Below are 12,113 nucleotides of genomic sequence, written 5' to 3'. Positions count from 1 at the left end.
TACAAAGGCTATGATCATGGAATAATGTTATCAGATGTAGAAATGGATAAAAATATATTTTTTTAATCATTCAATAAACATCTCTAAAATGTAATATGTGTTTCCATAAATCATTTCACCGCTGCCAAGCATGAGTGCAAGGAGGCACAACCCCAATAAAATCTGCACCCAGTGGCACAGCGAGAGCGGAAGAGTCCAGGAGAGAAGTGAAAGGGGGTGAATGAGTGCTCTCGTGCCTAAAGGATGATATTCTGTGTGCACACTTTGTCACACAAAAAATATTCATTTTCTAAACCAAAAATATTACGTGCTGAAAATCTTTACAAATAATCATCCCCATCAATCTCTCCTTCGAACATTACACGGAGCACAAACATGCCCCAAAAGATACACAGATGCATTAAAATTGCATCTATTATTAGAGTGTACCTCCATTTTCCCCCTCCATTTTACATTTCCTCCAATGAAAAAACAAAACAAAAAAACTGTAATATGGGGGAAGACACCAAATATAAAGGAGAGAGTAGAGCATGCAAACCATGTAAGTGGTGACAAAAATCTGCATTGAAATATAAGCTTGGGCAGTACCTCTAACTTGCATTTCCTTCAAATACATATAGTGCACACACTGTAAGGCTGAAATCCCCTAAAACGCATGTCGTGAAAGAAAAACAAAAAGACAGCTCGTGTTATTTGACCGGCAGCGCATATTATTCACACCTCTAGTGGCATAACAGTCATCGTAAGCCTAATTTTCTTTCCCCATGGTTAAATATCTGACAGAGCTGACACAACCTGTACCAGAGCAAATGTGCTTGACTGGCTAGCCTACACTCACACACACACACACACACACACACACACACACACACACACAGGCACACGTACCAGCTGAGGCCATAAGACCAACTGTGTAATTATACATGTGTAATTGCACCCTAACCAATCAAGCACAGTGAGAGAGAAAGACTGCTGGAGATAGAGAAAGGCAGGTGGATGTAAGAATAACTGCCATTTCCCCTGTCTCTTGAGATAATCAGCCATACCTTGCGCCTGCGGTCCCTGGATCGATTCCTCTTTTTTATCTTTTCCTCCTCCTTCTCCCTCTGCTCCTGGGCGGCGGCCTCCGCAAGGTCCTTGGTCTTGCGGAGCTGCTTGGCGGCTTGCGCCATGGTGCCGCTGCTACTGTTGCTGCTGCTCCAGTCACGGTCGCTCCAGCCCTCCTCCTGTTTGCACTACCACCAGTCGTCCCGGTTTCCTCTTCCTGTGTCCCTCTGTCCCCCGAGCCCCGTCACTTACTACCTCTTCTCTGGTGGCCACCACGACATGTGTGTGTATGATGCAAGCACGAGGAGCGTCTGTGTCCAAATATTTTTGTGTGTGTGTGTGTGTATGTCTTGTGGCTGTTGATGGTAGAGCAGCCACAAGACAGCCTCCAGCAGCCACAAAGAAAGATGCTACAGCTAGTGGTGCTGATGTTGCTTCTTATGCCGGGGCTGCTACTCATCCAGTCTGCTAGCACTGCACTGAATTGCCTCCCCTCCCCCTTTCTTTCTCTCCTACCTTCCTCCCTTCTCTCCTCTCTCCTCCCTCTGCTTGCAGAGACCAGTCACGCAGTTCTGTGTACAGCACTGTAGGGATCCTGCTGCAGAGCTCCCTCGTTTTATCTGTCAGATGCCCTCCTCTTCCTGCTGCTCTGCATCTTTCTCCAGTTTCCTTCTTTGTTAAAGGCTTTTTTTTTCAGAATAGCTGTTTTTGCATAAGTGAGGTACAAAAGATGAGGGCGCTAAAGCTGCTGAATGCCTTCAAATAATTATTTTCTCACGTCTTTTTTCCCTCTCTCTGCCAATAGCTTTTCTATGGCACCTCCCTCCTGGAAACAGACAGAGAAGAAGAACAGAAGTGAGAAAAATGGGAGCTTGTGAAACAGAAACGGGTTTCTAATATGCAGCATCATGCTTTTACGATGAGTCTTTGCACAGCTTGGCCAAAAGTCGATTTTAAGGTGGCATGGAAACAGTATGCCGTGTGATAAGTATTAGACCTGCCTGTTTCTCTCATGTTTTGTCAGAAGCAGAACAGAAGAAAAGCATCAACGATGTGAACGCCTCATAAAAACTGCATGCTCCTCTCCCTTCCCCTTCATTCCACCACTTTTCCTTTTTCCATCAAATCAAGAGGGTATGCACAGATGTTTGGTGCAACAAAAAACAACATTACCATTCATTTTTGAAAAACTACTAACAGTTTTTGCAGGTAATCTCCAACTGATTTTGACTGTGTCACCATCTAATGGAAAATTGACTTGCTGTGCCTTCATATGATTATAAAATTTGTTTTATTTGGTTCTAATAAGCTAACATCCAGGTTTAACTTAAAATCCTTCTTATTTTCCTATTGTGAGTCAAATCCGGAAACCAATTTTCAAACTATAAAATCCATTATATTCAACAGACATGACAATATCTGTTTGTTTATTTGTTTGTTGTCTTATCAACAGTTGCATCTTATTTCCAAAATGAATTATTTCTTTAGCTATTATTAATTCATTAATATAACACATTTGCATTCTGTACACACTGTTCATCACCAGAGTGTAGGTCTACCAACCCCCCCCCCCCCCTCTCTCTCTTTCTTTCTTTCTTTCTTTCTTTCTTTCTTCCTCTCATTTATTCCCCCATCCGCCCCTGCAACATCATCTTTCTGCAGAATGATGTAGCAACGTAAAGTGCAGCATAGGAATGCATAGGAATGCATACATTTTATATTCATAGATGCCTTCTGTGTTTGTGTGACTCTATGCAACTTCTTGCTTCTTTGTATGCATCACATCTGAGTGACATTTTATACGGATACTAATGGATCTATTAAGCTAGATCCATTAGTATCAGGCTAATGGATCTAGCTTAATAGATCTAGCAACAAAATGTATGCCAGAGCTTGCCTTGGACTCACCATCAAAGCAACCAGACTAATTGTTGCAAATCCTGCATAAAAACTCCCCTCAGAGTGATCCATGTGCCCTCTGAAAGCCATGTGCATAAAATACAGACTAAATAGGTAATAGTTTATGCAACAGTGTGGCTATAGGACTCTAGTGCAAATATCTCAGATGAGCAGCTATTTAGACTTTCTAGTAAATAAAGCACAACGGGAACATTAGTCCAGTTTGTGCCTGTCTTTACCTCTTTATGGCGTCATTTATTCACCTGTGGGAAGGAAAGCATTGTTGTTGCTGTTGCTCTTTTCATGCATTAACTTTATGTAATTTTTTTTTAATTAACAGAACTTTCATTACTGAAAACTGAAGCCAAAGTGGAAGCGCCTCTAACCCGCATTCTTTCTAAATGGCAGCAGGGGGCGATTCCTCTTGTTGCAAAAAGACTTAGTTGAACTGAAGGACAAATGTAAATGACTGTGAGCTTCCTTGCTCTATGACCTCAGTAAACACTTTTCTGATTGGTTTATAGCCTCAATCTCTAGTTTCAAGTTAGTGAACAAAGGCATAGTTATTTCTGAAAATGCTGACCTGTGCTCTGGACTCTTTCCAAAGGCTTAGATAGCAACAGCCAAAACACTCTACTTCAGCCTGAGCAGGGTGAAGCACAGGAGCAGGTTTAGGCAATTGTAGGTTACTGTTGTATTCACACTTTTGCAATTTACTACAAAAACGGTCTTTGACAGCTTTCAGCACACAAAACCAATATGTAATGAACAGAACTCTAAACAACTTTAAGATCAACGTAAAAAATATCCATTGACCTTTTTTCTTTAGACACAGGATTGTCATCAGCAGGAACATTTTGATGGTTAGAATACAGTATTGTAAAAGTTTTATGCCACCCCCAATTTCTTTATGTTTTCATGGAGCCAGTCCTATTCTTACTGTCTTTCTTTCTTCTCTGGACACTGACTACACATCACAAATAACACAGAACCAATTTTAAATTGTATCTTTGTGACAGAGAATAGAACAAAAGAGAGCGCTGAATGCCCTTCAAGAAGCCTGAAGAACTATTCCTGAAGACTTCTTAAAGAATTTATAAGAAAGCTTTAGAGAGTTCAGACTGTGTTGAAAAATAAAGGTCAAATAGTCGTACCAAATACTGACTTTCAAGCTCATTGTAACTGCTGTTTTTGCCATATATAATGTTTGTTTACACCTGTTTCCAATATTTACTAGGAGTCTCTAAAGAAATCAGGAGCAGCTAGAAATGTATTCTATTAGATAATAACTTAAATGACAAGATAAAAATAGATCATAACCTGCAGATTTCTCTCTATTACATTGTGGTAGTGTGTATTTGAAGTTAAAGCCATTACTACTCCCATAATGTATGTTTCTGATATTTTATAATTTGGTTACAGATAACTTAAGAAAACCCAGGGTAGCTAGTTTACAGGGCTTCTACTGGCCAGCAGAACTAGGTTGGTATCCCAGTAGTTAGCCAGCTAGCAATACAACACTATATTAACTAAGATATATGAGGCTATGATATATGATAGCCCTTGATACCTACTCATAACATTTCTGTTGCAATATACTTTTAAGAAAAAACAAAAAAATCTTGGCCTAGCTAAAGTTGGGCTAACATTTACAGGCATAGTCCAATATTTGCTACTGATTAAAAAAAAAAAAAAAAAAAAAGAATGCCGATGCAGTCGCTGTTTTTTCCCCCCATAACTATAATAACATTTTTATAAGTCGACATTTTTCAGGAAAGGGTATACTGCTAGCTATTGTGCCAACCGCCAAAGTACAGACTTCATGAATTAACTCATAAACGTAGCTCATGTATTGCATTGTATTTTATTTGTTTGTTTTTCTACTTAATGTACTGTTCTTAAATACAAACTCACTGTTGCCGAAGTTGCGCTCTCCTGCTGTGTTCTATGAAGCCCACTGCGTACATGCCAGCTGCCACCCATGAAAGATAGCTTAGTTAACCTACAAGTGTGTATCACATTAGCTGGATCTTGCACCTATAAGCTATACACTAAGCTATACACTATATACTATACAACTAGAATTTAATATAAAAACATATATTGATCCATAAAATGAATAAATGGTGTGTTTTAATTTGCTTGCATGGTCTGAGATGTATTTGCGTTAGAAAGAGCATATTGTGCATGAATCCATCACTGATGAAAAAAAATAAAAATACATTTGCTGGGTCCATTAGCTCCTGAGCCAGTATGGTGTGTGCTAAATATAGAAAATGATGAAGCTGCATATTTTGTTACCTGAAGATCTGGCACTGCAATTTTCTAGCTTAATGAGATCAGTCACTTAATCAGTGTAAGTAATCAGTGTAGCTGTGGAGAAAAGAAACAAGCCAAAGCCATGGTAAACTAGTCTTTCCCAGCGTTTAATGCAATTTTGGGGAAAGTCAGCTCTAAACTTATTTCAGTGACAGTTGCACACATAATTCAGACATGAAGCAGACACAGGGATGTCTGCTGCTAATAAAATCTACACTTTTAATTTCTGGGCATATAAAGAGAATGGGCAGTTGATGAAGACGAGCAGGGGTACAGTTTTTCATATACCTGAACATGAACATAACAGATCACTGACTTTTTGTTTTCTTTAAGACATCAAAAAGATATGCATCATGTAGCCACTGGTCACTTCATTAGTTACATCTTACTCATATTAGCTTGGATCCCCTTTGGCCTTGAGAGCTGTTTTTTCAAATCAAATCAAATCAAATCACTTTTATTGTCACATCACATGTGCAGGCACACTGGCACAGCACATGTGAGTGAAATTCTTGTGTGCGAGCCCCACAAGCAACAGAGATGTGCAAACACAACAACACAAACGAGCAAAATACAAGAATGGCCAACCTGAAACTAATAAATATATGTACAATATATAATAGTGTATGCATTTCTGGATGTGTATACTAAATATTTTCCTACGTGTGTGTGTGTGTGTGTGTGTGTGTGTGTGTGTGTGTGTGTGTGTGTATACACATTTTTACAAATTAAATAGTAAAAAAATAAAATAAAATAATAATAATAATAATAATAATAATAATAATAAAATATATAAAATATACAGAGTTGAATATGTGCAAAACAAGTGGCATTTATATACAGTGTGGAGTGCATAATGTTGAAGTTCCAGTAGTGAAGCTGAGGTGTCTATGACGTGTTCAGCAGTCTGATGGCCTGATGGAAAAAGCTGTCTCTCAGTCTGCTGGTACGGGACCGGATGCTGCAGAACCTCCTTCCTGATGGAAGCAGTCTGAACAGTTTATGGCTGGGGTGACTGGAGTCCTTGATGATCCTCCCCGCTTTCCTCAGGCAGCGCTTCCTGTAGATGTCTTGGAGGGAGGGAAGCTCACCTCCAATTATCCGTTCAGAGCACCGCACTACTCGCTGGAGAGCTTTCGTGGCATAGATTCAACAAGGTGCTGGAACCATTCAGAGATTTTGGTCCATACTGACATTACAGCATCACACAGTTGATGCAGATATGTTTATTGTTGTAAATCTTCTGTTCCACCGAATCCCAAAGAGGCCAGGTGAGGTCTTCTGCTCCCATAGGCCATTTACTTCAATGAGATGCTCTTCTGCATACCTTGGTTGTAACAAGTTGGTATTTGTCTTACTGTTGCCTTCCTATCAGCTCAATGTGACTATAGGCCTCTGTGCTTTGGGCAATATTTTGCCTGCAGTATAAGATTCCCAAGGTCAGTGCACGACCGCGATTAAACAGTTTAACACTTTTTCAGTAAATTAAGTAGTGGAGCGCTGGCGAGGAGGATGAGTTATGGATCGTTGTAATTTGTAGTTGCAAAAGTGAAGTCTTGGTTCAACAGTCAGCATATGGTGTAGCGAGAAAGTGTGATTTAATGTCAGCATGTCACGCTCTACATTCCCGAGTAGATTGGATGGTTTCCACTGAATGGTGATTCATGATTCTGCATTGCTGAGAGATTTCCATCACTACTATTTAAAGTCTCACATATCACTGCAGCGTCTTTGGTCATCTGGCTTTCACTGTGTTGTTGCACCATCAGGTGGCAAGTGGATGTTATTGCTACCAAACGCCTTATCGCCATCTGTTTCTGCTCTTTAAAAGTATTCTTTCAATCCGTATTTGAAGTTTTTCTAATTGTTTTTCTTACGCACAAATAATAATAAATATGACTCATGTGTTTTGGGTAATGCCCCTGAAATGCCCTAATGTTTCACTGTCTTTCCAGCTCTGCCACATGCCATCTGGCTTTATTCCAATGTAGAATGTGCATCCACCAGTCCTTTGCCCTTGGCGAGGACTTGCACTTCCCTCAGCAAAAAAAGCATTTTGGGACTCAGCCAGTGCTGCTGTGTCCATTACAAACTACATCCACCTCAGAAATAAGAAGAGGCAGGGAACGCTGAAACAAAGGACATATCTTTGTTTTCACCTTGATGTAATGAATCCATATTGTTCTTAGTACGGACACCTTCATCCTGCTTCATCATATGATTTTATGTATTATCTTTCTTAAAGGGTTTAACAATTACCACTTGAGTTAAAAATCTTGTGCAAGTCTCTTTTGCTTTATGTTAAAGTATTTCTGTTCCTGTTAACATCAATAGTAACTCTTTCACAATAACAATTAATATGTGTTATTACTGTTATGGCATTACAGTTTAAACCACACAGTATACTAACAGGACAATTTAATTTGTAAAGGGATTAACAGAAAAGTGTTATGTCTTCAGTTAAGAAGACTTTTATCTTCTCTCCTTTTTGATGAAGCTACTGTTACCTCTACTACTGATTTTACCATCTTCCACTGCAGTAATACCAGAAATGGCACATAACATATTTTCACACTTGAAACACTAGATGTCAGCAAACTTCAAAGTTTCAGCAAGAAAAAGCCAAACAGGATATTAAGAAACCATTTAATTGCTGAAGAGGTACACACTATAAAAGACCACATACAAATCTGCTGTTATCACACACAAAATATGATATGGTCATTTGTATGATATGTACAAAGTGTAATATCTCAGTTTTTCTTAATCTCGTTCTTGTCTTTCCTCACTTTCTGTACTGTGGTGTGTTCCTTAATCGAAACTGCAGCATAGAAAAGACCAAATATTAAGATACATAAAATAATTAATTAAGTAATCTCTGCAATAGAGCAAAGAGTATCAATGCTTTTTGCTGTGCTGGCTCTGATATATAATGCTCACCAGGGTAGAAACAGCATGCAGATACATGGTGCAACAAAACACAGAATTATAGCCTGCTCAGCAGTTCAGTTACTTCGTCAGAGAACAATGGGATGGTGTGTTAACCACGACTTGAAAGGAAGAATCCTATAGGAACAAAAGATCCTAAACTTTGCAAATGACTTTTTTTTTTTATTAACCAGAATTCAAATATAAGGCTTATGTGAACCCTTTTTGTTGCATGCATACATCAAGTTCAGGACACTCTTTGAAGCATCTTATGCTGCAGTAAACTGGTTTATGTCAACACATATGAACAATTAAAGCCACGAAAAGTACTTTTGAAGTTGGTATATATAAACTTTTTTAGGGAGCACGTTTTTGTTTTTGCACAATGTTAGATTGGAAGGTCAGTACTGCCTTTATAATTTGTTAGATATTAAGCTACTGCTAGGACACAGAATAGTAGAAATATGCCATGTTATTTAAGTGGTGACTTTAGCTTACATTTGGCTTCACAGTAAGGGATTTATCAGGTCAGTAAGAGTACAATAGTGCTATACAAATGTCACTTCATTTCCATATTAGCGTTCAGCCATGACAATGACAGACAACAAAATGTCAAACTTTTCCTTTGAAGAATAAAGTACAGTCAGAGTTTCAAAAGCTCGACAACATATTCTTGGGATGATGATGGATCATCAAAATTAGATTGGTACAATTCATTTATGCTGCCATAATGAGAATGGCTTTGGGGGAAAAAAGGTATAAGAGCTAAATGTTCTTTTTAAATTTCATGCTGTCCACGACCGTGCCTCCATTAGGAACCATTGATCATTGGAGCTGGGTATGCTGGAAACACTCTGAGAATCAAAGTGGTCGGGGGTGAAAAGCACTTGGCAGACATCCAGAAATTATCTCAGAGTCACCCCTGTTGAAGCCAAGATCCCACAGTACTGCAGACCAGCTTCCTGTCCAGGAGAAGAATTATGCAGACTTTCTGTCTTTGCATTTGAAATGCTGATGAGTAGACTTGCACACATGGCTGATCTGCATTGGTTATAATGTCTCCTTTTTCCATTGTCAAAGCCTTTTCAGCAAGCAACTGATGATGGTGCAGGTTCCATATTTACAACATTTTCCATGAAATATCCATGCCTTCCCAAAAGGTTTCTGTTGTTAGTTTTTGGGAAAGAAAATATGAGATGTATTGAAACATATATATTGCTTTTTTGAAAAAAAAGAAGACAGACCAGATCAGTGACAGATTATGTTGTCTCTCGTTTACTCTAGAGCTGCAGCCTCAACCTGCCGGGAATTTTGCTGACCTCCGAGGCTTGGATTACAGTGCCTGAGAGAGCAGTCCAAGCACTAGAGCTGAGGACGTGCACAGATCACAATCAATACTTATTGATCCTGGCTTCTTCTTTTTTTTTAACAAGAGTTACATTACAGTAAATGTGTTTGCTTTGCAGTGGTTCTGCAAATTGCAATGGCAAATAGCTTGTTCCATAGATTAGGAGGTACAAGCTAGATATAGAAGTCTGATCCTTGTCCAGTGGCAAAGTACAGCAAAGTGTGGGTTTGTCTTTCTTGCAGCTCTAAAAGCTGCATATAATGTCATGCATGCTGTGACGTGGCACAAAGTGATAGGAATGGATGTGGTTTGATGGAGTGGGGTATGATAGGACATGACAAGAAAAGGCAGGGCAAGTTGTGACTTAATTGAAAGCCACATGACAAAATGTGCACAAGCTACAAAAACAATGGGGCCGTTAACTCTACAAGAGATTTATATGATATGCTGGAAAAAGAATGCATTTCTTAAACCAAACCCAAGCAATGAAACAGTCAATAACAAGAATGCACATATGAATAGATACATGTGCAGTCTGTTTCAAAGTTACTAAAATTACAAAGACATGATAATAATAATAATAATAATAATAATAATAATAATAATAATAATAATAATAATACAATTTATTCATATAGCACCTTTACAAAGTGCTTCACAAGATAAGATAGGAAATAAACAGCAAATAAAAGATTTAAGAGGAGGTAAATACTGTCAGCACAAGGAGATTAAAAGCAAGAAATAAAGAAAATTATAATAAAAACAGGTTAAACAGGTAAATTAAGAAAATTAAAAGCAAAATATAAGCAGCTATAAAATGATCACTAGGAGAAGGTGTTAAAACAATTAGGACAGGAAGGGCAATATAGAAATAACTTAAAACAAATGAACAGAAAAAAGCCTGCTTATGAAAATATGTCTTTAAGAGGGATTTAAAAGATAAAATTGAGTTTGCTTATCTGATCTCCTCAGGGAGATTACTCCAAAGAAGGTGCCCTGACAGAAAAAGCTTGATCACTCCCAAGTTCTTAGTCAGGATTGTACGAGCAGAGCCTTGGCTGAGGACCTCAGGGTAGAATTAAGGGTGTACGGTGTCAGGTGATCTGAAATATGCTTTGGTCTTAAAAGTTGAAAAAAAAATGTCTTAAAATCAATTCCAAAATTAGTAGATAGCCAATGAAGAAAACCTCAAATGGGAGTGATGTGCTCTATTTTTCAGGTTTTAATAAAAAGTATGGTTTCTATATTGTGGATCAGCTATAGCTTTGCTAGCTCAGGCAAATGCGTAATGAATTGCAGTAATCTAATCTAGAATTGATATAAGCATGTATCACAGTCTTCTATCACATTATATCTCTTTTCGATAAAACTAAGCTGACGTTACTAAGTCTGCTTAGCTATATATATGACATTTAGAATATACATGCTCCTAAGTAGGATATGTTGTGCCAGTTATAAAATATGAAATTATCATGGCTTCATAAATGCATACAATACTTTAGAATATTGTTAGAGCTAAGGGAAAGAGTTCCTCTGTGTTATGTTTCAATATTTTCCTTTTCCAGAATTAATTGCGCGAACTTTTAATCAGTCTTTCCGATGGCCCCATTCATTGTAGAGGATGCAGTCTAAGCCATATGTCTTATGTTTCTCAATTACTCCCAAAGGTTCAGTAGTGGCACTCCAATAACACAGCTTTATGACTTTATCAGCAGTGCTTCTGCGATAACAACATTCAAAGTGGTTTAAAGTTAGTCATTAAAGTTATTTAAGTCCCAAATCATTTTGAACTTTTAACAGATTAAGTAGACATCGGGTGATCTGATGAGTCTGTTTGGGTCATTAAGTTTACCAAGGGTAGAGGAAATGAAGGCCGGGAGGAAGGATCAATGTAAGTGAAATTTGTGTCTGCTGCAGTGTTTGGAGATAAATAAAACTCCACATCCCCCCCCCCCCCCCTTTTTTTTTAATTTTGTGTTAGATATTAATGGGGAAAACAAATCTATACAATAGTTCATGTACATTACACAATATCCAAGGAGCAATCAAACATCCTTCAAATAAACTTATTGAGAATTTCTTGAAAATAAACCGAGTCACCATTTATGCAAAATGTAGATGTGCACAAATTTTTACTTTTGCTCGTAGGATAGTGCAATTCTAAGCTGATTAGTCGTACAAAAAACACTTTTTTGTACTGTCAGTTTGTGTTGCTCGCTGCCTCACTGCAGAGAGACACAGGCAAAGATGTAGAGTGAGGGAGAGATCAGGAGAGGGAGGGGGGAGAGTTTTTTGAAATGGGAAAGTGAGCTGCACTGCAGCAACTGGGCGTTGGCTCAGCCCACGGGAGGAGACAGAAAAAGGCAGAAGAGAGATGAGAGGTCTGGAGGAGGTGTATTGCATTGCTATGTGCAGCAGCAAGACGTAGTCTTTATCCAGACAGAATTTCCTTCAACGTGTGAACGTTTTTCTTAGATAACTTTGTTAAACTCTACAGCTCCACTTGCCAGCTAAACTTCGTGGCTACTCTTTGGTTTCAGATTTTTCATGCAAAACATTAAAAAAGCTAATA

General features: G+C 38.4%; 1 protein-coding gene across 1 annotated transcript in view; it reads right to left on the bottom strand.

The window, feature by feature from the left end:
* Positions 1-5,052, bottom strand: part of LOC309709874 (uncharacterized protein) — an 81,510-nt gene extending 76,458 nt beyond the window's left edge. The window contains exons 1-2 of the mRNA XM_082538778.1: positions 4,861-5,052; positions 1,047-1,873 (exon numbers count right to left, since the gene is read on the bottom strand). Coding sequence (XP_082394904.1) covers positions 1,047-1,172 — 126 coding nt within the window. The 5' untranslated portion in view covers positions 1,173-1,873; positions 4,861-5,052. The remainder of the gene's footprint in view (positions 1-1,046; positions 1,874-4,860) is intronic.
* Between the last annotated feature and the right edge of the window lie 7,061 nt (positions 5,053-12,113).

Source organism: Aulonocara stuartgranti (genome assembly GCF_965226115.1).
Source record: "Aulonocara stuartgranti genome assembly, chromosome: 7".
Taxonomy (NCBI): domain Eukaryota; kingdom Metazoa; phylum Chordata; class Actinopteri; order Cichliformes; family Cichlidae; genus Aulonocara; species Aulonocara stuartgranti.
This window is presented reverse-complemented; position numbering and strand designations above follow the sequence as displayed.